Source organism: Mya arenaria, chromosome 11, assembly GCF_026914265.1.
Source record: "Mya arenaria isolate MELC-2E11 chromosome 11, ASM2691426v1".
Lineage (NCBI taxonomy): Eukaryota > Metazoa > Mollusca > Bivalvia > Myida > Myidae > Mya > Mya arenaria.
The window spans coordinates 1,805,109-1,816,165 of NC_069132.1; the positions used below are offsets into that span (position 1 = coordinate 1,805,109).

General features: G+C 34.3%; 1 protein-coding gene across 1 annotated transcript; it reads right to left on the reverse strand.

Annotated features, from left to right (window-relative positions):
• Positions 1 to 4,331: 4,331 nt before the first annotated feature.
• LOC128209978 (WSCD family member AAEL009094-like) lies at positions 4,332 to 8,264 on the reverse strand. The gene is made up of 3 exons (XM_052914262.1): positions 7,793 to 8,264; positions 5,738 to 5,974; positions 4,332 to 5,429 (listed from the first exon to the last, which is right to left on the reverse strand). Exons 1-3 carry the CDS (start codon positions 8,136 to 8,138, stop codon positions 5,035 to 5,037), a joined length of 978 nt encoding a protein of 325 aa, XP_052770222.1. The 5' UTR covers positions 8,139 to 8,264; the 3' UTR covers positions 4,332 to 5,034.
• Between the last annotated feature and the right edge of the window lie 2,793 nt (positions 8,265 to 11,057).

The following is an 11,057-nucleotide window of genomic DNA, read 5'->3' on the forward strand; positions in this document are numbered from 1 at the left end:
GAAATTGAGACAATTCAGCACATATGAGGAGGTAAAAGATTGTGGACAAAGTACTTTATCAACTAGGTGGGTCATAACTACAAAGAATGAACAGACAAAAGCTCGCCTTGTTGTTAGGGGCTTCGAAGAAGAATTTTCAATGCAATGTGACAGTCCGACAGTGGGAAAAGGAGCCATGAGAACATTTCTTGCTCTTGCATCCATCAACAACTGGATTGTTAAGACCACCGACATTAAATCAGCATTTTTACAAAGTAAAGAGATAAAGAGAGATGTTTACATAAAGCCGCCAAAGGACTGCGAAAATGCTGATGGAATTATCTGGAAGTTACGTCATGGATTGTATGGGTTTAAGGATGGTGCAAGACCGTTTTATCTGAGTGTAAAGGAAGAAGTACTGAAACTCGGATGCCAAATTTCTAAAATGGATCCTGCAATGTTCCTTTTTCATACAAATGGAAAGTTGAGCGGAATCATATGTTGCCACGTTGACGATGTTTTGTATGCTGGAGATGAATGCCTTGAAAGAATTATGACAAGTCTGCGAAAAAGATTTGTAGCGGAAAAAGTAGAGGAAGGAAGTTTTAATTATATTGGATTCAAAGTCATGCAACAGTCCAGAGAAAATTTTCTTGACCAATCAAGGTATGTAGGAAATATAAAAAAGCTGGTGCCGCAGAAAGAAGATTTTCTTACAGCTGAAGAACAAACTAGTTACAGACAAATTATTGGTCAGATCAACTGGGCTGTACAGGGAACTAGACCGGACATGGCATTTGAACTCATAGATTTGAGTACCAAGTTAAAACAAGCAACTGTAGGTTATTTGTCAAGGGCTGTAAAAACAGACAACAGATTGAAAGATGTAAGATCGATTATTTCATTCCCAAGACTTAGCAGAAATGTCGGTGACTGGAGAATCGTGGTATTCACAGATGCTTCTCTGTGTAATATCAACAACGGGACTGGAAGTACTGCAGCCTTTGTTGTGTGGTTAGCTGACAACCAGGGAAACTGTTACCCACTTGATTGGGTACAAACAAGATTAAAAGGGTTGTTCGGTCAACGATTGCTGCTGAGGCACTCAGTCTACAAGAAGGTCTTGAATGTGGCTATTACTATAGACAGATGCTAGAGGACATTATGAAGCTTCAAAGAAACACTATACCAATAATTGCTCATGTCGACAACAAGAGTGTCATTGATGCTGTGCATTCCACCAAGTTAGTTTATGACAAGCGCCTGTGTGTCGACATAGCAGCCATCAGTGAACCTCTGTCCAGGAATGAAGTAAAGGAGATACGTTGGTGTCCGGGTAAATACCACCTTGCAGACTGCATGACCAAACGAGGAGCTTCCGGTTTCAATCTGCTAGAAGTGTTCCATGGAGGGCGATTTTCAGAATAATTTATATAGACTGTGTTAATATTCATTTTATCATATTAATTTAAATTTGAATTATTTCTAAAATATTTATTTCTGATAATTAACTAGATCCAAATCAGAAAGAAGAAAAGAAAAGAAAATATAATGAATGTTAATTTCATGTTCTACAACTCTGTTTTAAGTTAGAATACTCTCCCTTTAGAAATAACTTTAGGTGACGTCATTGTGACGTCATGACGTCATGAACTTGCTAAGCTACATCAGTGTGAAATATATCTGCGTGACTACTTATTGTGAAGTCTGAATAAAGTGTAAACTATCCAGTGGTGTTGGTGTATAATATCTGGATTAAGATTAACATCGTGGTGATAACGATTAATTGAAAACTGCAAATAAAATCCAGATACGAAATACGTAGGTAAAACTTGATTTAAAACTGTATGCTACATTTGATAATTAAGTGTTATATAATAAGGAAGAGTGTCCTAAGCATACATCATCTCTTTTGCCTTTACAGACATTTCATACTAAGCAATGGTAAATCATAATATCCTGAATTAAGAATACTCTGATATAAAAACAACAAAAATGTGATGTTATTACCATAACGAAGGACAAATCAAACGAGGCTTGATAGTTTTTCGCATACATATTGAACTATTGAGGCTATCGCCATTAATACCGTAGTTTACTGAAGAGATGTACAGTAATACATGGCATGACCTCGAATAAGACACTCAAAAGTAGACAAAATAAACGTAGAATGAAACAGTCGTAGATTAAACTGTTTCATCAAATAATCAAGCTACTAGTATCTTTATTTTCTCTGGTAAAGGTCTCTTCTTCTTGTCTCCTGGCTATGTTGATCTGTTACTGGTACTCTGGTTAGTCGATCTTCTTCTGATAAGGTTATCGTGTTGTTATGGTCGTCTAGTTAGTTGATCTTCTTCTGGTAAGGTTATCTTGTTGTTATCGTCGTCTAGTTAGTTGATCTTCTGGTAAGGTTATCGTGTTACTCTGGTTGTCTAGTTAGTTGATCTTCTTCTGGTAAGGTTATCTGGTTCTTCTGGTCGTCTAGTTAGTTGATCTTCTTCTGGTAAGGTTATCTGGTTCTTCTGGTGGTCTAGTTAGTTGATCTTCTTCTGGTACGGTTATCTGGTTCTTCTGGTGGTCTAGTTAGTAGATCTTCTTCTGGTAAGGTTATCTGGTTCTTCTGGTGGTCTTCTTCAGGAACCAATTGTATAACATTGGATATCCGTGGGATATCGTATGGTAAGTTTGCACGTCGAAGCAATTTACATGGTCAGCAGTCATATAAGTATTGATTAAATATTGACCAATCAATACACATTTTCACTAACTATTACCAATTCGGAGAATTAATCGCTTATATATAGTTGGCTACAGGTAAATATATCGTATCAGGTTAAGTTAGTGTTGTTGAGTTGGTGAGGTTGTCAAAATCTGTTGTAAAAGATCATGTTGAATTGACTCTGAGGTTTTAAAGAACTTGGAAGGTGGAAATTCAATAGCAGATTGCTTACTATGACGCAGTGCATTCTATACTCAGAAAATCATAGATTAGCGCATCGTCGGCAACAACGGTACTTAAATCCGTCATACTTCATTTATACTGTAGGAAAATGACTGACAAAAAGTTTTAATTAATATGCAGAAGGCAGGACAGAAAACTCATATTCCTATGGATTCGCATGTTACAATAAAATATTCTGCAATAACCCTATGATGGCAGTAGCCTCCATGGGCATGGTCTTGACTGCTGTAATAAATTATTGTACTGAACAGGGGGGACTTGGTATAATTCCAGCTTTCGCCAGAATATTTCCCAACAATTTGATGAACATCTGTTACATATATAAAATCCTTGTTTTATTGGGGAGCGATCCCACGCCGGAAAAACCATGTAAAGATATGTAAATCGACAAAAAAACGCTCACCAAAATAGACTCTTACATAAGCTAGGGAAAATAATTAACCTTTATGTCTTTTGTTGAAAAGCGTTATTAACGCTGTTTTCATGTCGCACTTCCATTATGGTTGTTTCAATCCTTGATTTGGTATTACATTTGTGTCATCACAGATTTAAAAGCATCTTCTTTATTTGTAAAATCTTCGTCGTGGCTACTGTTGCCTTGATTTGTTTGCCTGACTCCCCAAATTCTGTAGTTGAGGGTCACCCTAGGCAAAGGGGTCGTGTACGATACAAACTTAGTTTACAAAGGTCTCAAGTAAGTGAAAACTTTCGCTTTAAAAGGGAGCATTAAGGTGGCCTTAGGGCTAAGGTTGCAAAGAGAGAGAAGCCCAAGTACAGTATGTACAAACTATACAGTCAAATTTGCCGCAGTGAATAGAGTGAAGAGCGATACGACGTTACGTAGTTCTGAATGTTTTGAAGTGTAGCTTTATGGATTAATGTCTTATACAATTAAACAGTTATTTAAAACACAAAAGGTTGCATCAAGACTCGTTTGCGTATCACATGATAAACTGGAACTGTACGCTCCGCACTATTATATCAAATACAACACCACATATCACACCTTTTCTTGTTGCAAGCATATACACCGTGTACATTAGGATTTAAAATGTCATTCCATCGTTGTAGATAAGTCGCTGGTATTTTGCACTAAAGTCTCGCAATTAATGTTAGAATATGTGTCGAAAGATACTTTAATATTGCATGCTTTTAGTCTACAATCTTTGTCTGACATTCAACAAAGTGTCGTTTAAACGAACGTGTGTAATAAAGCATTGTTTTTTAAAGTCCTCAAGCTAATAATGTTTTGAAAATGTCAGTTAGAAGTCCTAAAGTTACACCCCTATATTGATTAAATTAAACATATCGTCGTAAGAAAATATTTCAGTAATTAATTTCGGGTCAATATTTATACGAAAAACTACAGAAACAAGCAAATGTTTTCCTGATTACTACTGATACAACTCGTTAAGCTCTTGCATAAGGCCAACATATCAGCTTCAAGTCAGAAACCAAAGCCTTGGATTTTCTTACCAATAAAGTGTTGGAGTAATGTGGGAATTTAAAGACATTCAGTAGATAAAATTATCGCAGAAAGCTCAAAAGATGTAAATGTTATCGGGTTAAGAAAATCTATCTAATGTTTAATGCATTAAATTTAAAACATCAATCGAGTTCTCAACTTGTTGAACCACTACGATATTTGATCTCTAAACTATTTATATACCAATTTCCCAGGTGATCGGCGCCATCGGATGTTATCGAAGGCTGACAGCATATCGGTAGCTTGCATTGCAGAGGTTGGCTCTTTGACAAAATCAACCAATCGTTTTTGACAGGGTCATCAACCTTTGACTTAACAATATTTCTCGGCGGAAAATCCCCTTTGTACGGTAATGTTCACAGTTCCTATGAAAAGATTGTACAAATTTTCATCAAAGGTAAAGGGACATAAAACCACTATTTTCATGTCACTATTCACAAAGACAATGCTCATTTAGTTACTATGTGTGTTTACTCTGAATATAAAAGAAAACAAAAAATGTCAAAAAAGCAGATAAAATGGATGAACTTTCTGAAAATTCCAAATAAAAACTGGTATATCAAGTATAACTAGGACAACTGCAGTGTCATAGGCGTTAAAAATGAAATTAAGTATTAACTTTGCCTAAGAGTGCACTTTCCGTGTCACCTCCTAAGTAAAACTTTTTATTGAAACGTTTTTCCAGAATGCTTTCTGTTTTCCTGACGACTATGCGAAGCTGTTCAAGTTTCTTGTCGTCATATACAGTCCTGAGCATGCGCAAGTGGTCCTCGGCGTTAGACTTCCGGTGAAAATTTCCCTCTTGGAGATATACGGTACAGTCAATGGCAGCTTGAGGGACACTTATATTAAGAAACTGCGCTAGCTTTCCTAACTCTGTGCGCAAATCTGATTTAAGAAGGTCATACTGTAAAATGTAGACTAGTCCGTGGAACGTAGAACATGTCCTGTTAGGTAGGTTGAAGAACCATCTTAATGAATGATTAAACATCTTGTTTGAGGCTGAAAAGCACACAGTGAAAAATACATGGTCTCCATTTACGATTAACGAGTAATACTTAATGCGAAGTTAAAATATAAGAGTAAGGAGGTAAAGTAATTCTCCCGAAATCAGCAAAATGGTATAGTTAAATGAAATTACCTGAAATCCCAAACTTAGTTTTGATTATGGCTGACAAAGATAAGGAGGACAAAGACGATCAAGTAGCAAAATTCAAATGAATACGAACTACAACTTAAACAATACTATTACGGTTTCTCGTTTTAGCGTTGGTAGGTCATTAACATTACCCAATATTGTGAAAGGCTACCTTGAATGAGAGTTTTGTTGTTCGGAATCCTCGTATGACCTCCTTTAGAAAACATTGCATATGAGAGCAGCGCGTCATAAGGGTTTCGCACGAGTAGAACGATCTTCTCGAACTTGAAAACGTACTTAAGCTCATGCGCCTTGACGACGATAGTTTTTCCGGGAACTCTGTTGCATTCAAACGGAAAACCATTTGATCGCAGGCTGGAATCACAATATACGCTTGATGTTCCGATACCTGGAAAAAAGGACTCTGTGTCGAATGACTTATAGTACAAATGAAAAATGGACTTATAATGGCCATGATATTCACGTTGTTAACGACTTCAACTATTGAGGTGTGGTTTTTAACTATACTGGCAATTTTAACCTTAACCAGGAACACTTGATTGGCAAAGCCCTTAAGGCAATTAATGTTTAATTTTGTAAATGTCAAGAGTATGACTTAAAACCAACAATATTGTGTCAAGTATTTGACGCATTTGTTGGTTCAATTTTAAATTATTCATCGAAGGTCTGGGGGTACATCAAATCTAAGGAATTAGAAAGAATTCATCAAGAACTCATCAAGTTTTGTAAAAGATTAATAAGAATCGAAACCAATACTTGCAATGCGACTATTTATGGCGAATTAGATAGATACCCGTTATATTCAAATATATGTACGTATGTTGTCATATTGGTTTAAGGTTTCTACCACTGATAATATGATTATTAAAAATGTTTATTTACAAGCACAGTATGATTGTGATAAAGGTTGTCGTAATTAGAAAGATGCTAAATGATTTTTGTTTTAGCTACGTTTATGATGATATTCACAATATTAATGTTAGTACACTTATGACAGTCTTCAGATGTAGAATAGAATATACGATGCGTTTAAACAAGTTTGGTATGGTTCTCTAGAAAACAGCACACTGTTAGATATGTATAGACATTTTAAAACTAGTCTTGAATATGAAAGTTATCTGGACATTCTGCCTAAAGTTTACGTTTTTCCTTTTGTAGACTTCGACTATGTGTGCACCCACTTCGTATCCAAACCGGTAGATACGCTAGAAATAATATTGTACGAAATCAAATATATTGTCTATGTTGTAATTCCAACGATATTGAAGATGAATTTCATTTTGTCTGTGTGTGTCCGTCTTTTATTGATATGAGAAAGCTATACATTAAGAAATGGTATTATATAAGAGCGTCTGTATTTAAATATTTACAATTGCTGCAAACAAATACTAGAACTGAGCTTATTAAACTATGTATGTTTTTGTTAAAGACTCTCTAAAAGTAAGTTTCTCTTTAATAAATGTTAGAACTTAATATGGTAAAAATTGTTCGTCCTCTGATTTAGATTATAACATTACAATATTTAACCAATTTATTGTAACGTATTATTTTTTGTTATTTTTTTGTTTATATACTCGTTTGTTCTTCATTGTTTGTTACTATGCATACACGTTGAAATTGATCATTATAGATATATGTGTTGTTGACGATGTACATGGTACAAGTCAAAATAAACTGTCTGTCTGTCTGTCTGTCTGTCTGTCTGTCTGTCTGTTAACAGATGTTACTTAAATTAGACGTAAATTTGGTGTATTTTTGATTCGTTACTAATAACAGCACATCTTTCAGGACAAATATACACAATCATGTCACAAAACTGCATAATAAATATATCTATATAAAAAAATTTGCTATAAGATATGGAAAATTTATGCACGTTTGTTTAAAAGACAAAACGAAAGATTCCAAAGCAACTTAAGGTTGTCCGTGGATATTATTTTATTTGGTTGCAATAATTATAAAATCCTTTCTCAAAATTATTTAACAACTTTATTCATGTTGTTATGTTGTGTTTATTTATTTTTATTTCATTGCAATATTCTTAAAGCAAACAAAACCTAATACACGTTATTTTCCACCGTATGAAACGTACTTCAATAAAACGTACGCATTTCAATTTGGTACCTCTAGTTTTTTCATTGCATTATAAATGTTTGCTCTTAAATGTACTGCGTGTTTAAAATATTTGAAACAAAGCTTTTGTAACCTGTCATTTGTTGGATGAGGTGTCGAGTCCATGTGTTTCCCGACCCGGGGAAACTCAACAGCCCAGTCAATGGAAGGCGACGTTCCGAAAGTTTTACTTGTCGGTGTTTACACTGTGTCGAATTGTTTTCAGACTTTGTAATGTTTAGTGCCACTGTGGGAGTGTCACTTTTCGCTGAGGGTTCTGCCACATCATTCTTGATCAATGTCAACGTCGAGTTTAGCTGATTGTATTTAAAACCGTAGTTTATCAGTCCTTTGTTTAGACAAAACATGTAGACTAAAACTGTCATCACCAGAAACATTAATATGGCACAGTTGCCAGCTACTTTCCATACCTTCAGCATAACAACTTTTCAGTCCGATTTCATAACAAAATATTTCTCAAGACTTACTAGGCCTTATTATGTTAAATATCCATTAAACAGTATTTTATCTGTTAGACAATGTAATACTTTATTCCCGATAGACGATGTACCAGGTGTGACGATGTAACAGGTGTTATTAATGCACTCTCACAGATTAAACGTTTTGACAACTTTTTAATGTTTTGTCTTGTAACGAGCCATATTTTGCGACAATCAATGGAAACCAGTTATGACTGCTGACAAAAAAAAATAGATCGCAGATTTTATGTTCAAAAACTGTTGTTTTATGCATTTTTCTTTGACCGTTATTAACGGTTTAAGCTATAAAACATTAATTTTCGAATGGAAATATGAAAATCTACGATTTGATTTTTTGTCGACAATCTTACATCATTGGGTAGCAGATATTTATGCAAAAGTTTGCTCTTTCCAAGACAAAAAATTAAAATTTGTAAAAATGGTAAATCTGTGAGATTGCAGCTTTAAATATGCGATACACAGATTGAAAAAGAAATCAAACATATTATAATGCTTCAATTCAAGTTCGTAAGAAACTATAACAATGGACTGATAGGATATTTGTTGTTTGACTTACAAAGGCATGGTGTTGCAATGACCGTTTTAACTTTCGTACTCTGGCAGACTTCGATTTCTAAACCAAATTATTCTTCATTTCAATTGTTTGCATTGTAAATGAATAATGATGTGCATTGTTATTCTGGTAATATAAAATCGATGAACAGGTCATTAATTTTAATAATGCAGAATGGCCCATGACCTTTAAACTCAATGGCCATTATTTTCGATATCGATTAAAATAATTATTCTAATGTTGACGTCAGTTATTGGTGTTCATTTTCAACCTCAGTGGTTCAAATGTTCACAATTTTTAATTTAATCCAGTTTCACACATTTTAACCAAGTAGATACAAAATAATATTGCATCAAATCAAAACATCTAAACAAATCAAGTATCCAGTGAAAATAAAGAAAATGTCCGTTCTTGGTCACATGATTCTTTCTTTTGTCAACCTATAACAATCAACTCATTAGCTGTTTGAATCTTTCTTCTTTATTATTAAAAACATGTTGGTGTCATTATTTTATGTGTTTTTTGTGTTTAGTTTCATTAAGTGTCAAATAAAAATGCATCTCTTATTGTTACTTTTCTTCTCAAATATGTTGTCAGCTCAAAGCCAAAACGTATGCGCCAGAGAATGTATTCCATTGATCTTAATGTAGGATATAAAGTTTGAGAATTTAATTGGACTTTAAAATTAATTGACCAATGCACTGCATGAAATCAAGAGGCATTTCTGACCATGATGATAAGTAATTTAATGTTACGGCCTAACCCTTGTGGTTCGTCGACGCGAAATATGTTCCTTTTAGAGTGTCGCATTGTATGTATTTGTATTGCCTTCCCCCCTTCCCCTCATATGAGGTACTGCTAGCGAAACTTGTAAATGGCAGTTAAATTGCATGTAGTATGTTTGTTGTCTATCAGTTATTAAGTTCTGAGCTTATAAACCTACTTCATAACTCTATCTGATTTTTCTGAAAGAATCTATCATGAAATATTTCCAACGTATGAAGCATGTCGAAAAGGCTATTGAGCCCACAGATTATTAGGTATATGCTTGAAAGTATCACGAATGTAAACTAATGCCTGCAGTACTTTGAAAGTTTCTTATACATACACCACCTTCAAGTGTATTTAATAGAAACATGTTATACACATGAGAATATGTCGTCAAGATAAGCCTAATATATGGTGAATATTAATTGTGTATGAGGCCACTACTTTTATATAAATTGGTTTACAAAACCGGCGAGTCTAATTTTCCGAAAAGTACAAAAAAAATAAAAAATGAATTTCACTTTTTTTTCAAAATTATTTTCCCGACCGTATTGCTTTTGGTGTGATTCGAAAGAAAAACGAACAGATAAGAGTACGAATGAAGTTGATCTCGACTGTTTTGTTGTTCCGTAGCCGTATTCGCCAATTTATAGTGATAGCATGTGAGCCAGTCAACTGTTATGGCAGCGCCGTTGGCAATGGCGGAATTGACGATGACGATAGCAGTCATTCTTTGTAAAATAATTAATTAAAATATGCAGGAGTTGTTAAAATAACAATAGCAATAAACATTGACAAATTTAACAGCCGACACAAACAATAACTTGTCACGTGATTGTTGTTTTCCCCGCGAAATTTAAGTCATGAAAATATTGTTGTTTATAGATAAAAAATAAAAGTGTCAGCGGCTGCCATCGAATTAGTAGACACAAATATCTGAAAATCATGTGTGAGAAAACCATTTTATAACATTTTATGGTTAAATATCAAATAACAGTGCACTAAGTGTGAGTGATGAAATCGAAAGTAAAATTTCTAAGTTGACACCGGTGACCTAGTTTTACAAGTTCGGTCGGTGGTGTTTATGGAATATAAATCATAAAATTGTTTGGAAATACTTGTCATTGAGTCAATGTAAAGCTTGTGTTCATTCTAGATTACATGTTTATATAAATTCATGGTTGGGTTAATGGTATAGTAAAAACAATGAAGGAGTTGAACACATGTGTCAATGACATTTACTAGTGCCAGGAGAGTTGTGTGCAAAACATTTAGATAAAACAACACGGAAAACTATATTGAATAAGTCCATATAAATTTGTAATGAACTTGATATTTCACTATAAATGAGATTTGTTGTTGTAACCAAGGAATACTCTTTAAAATGAAAAATAAACAAGCATGAAGTATAGATGCCCTGTTAACGCATGTATACACAAAATGGCGGAGTCGGGAAAAGATGAAAATATCCAACACATAAATATGGATTTCTCTGTTACTATCATTAGTACATTAAGTTAAGTCACATGCTATGTTTA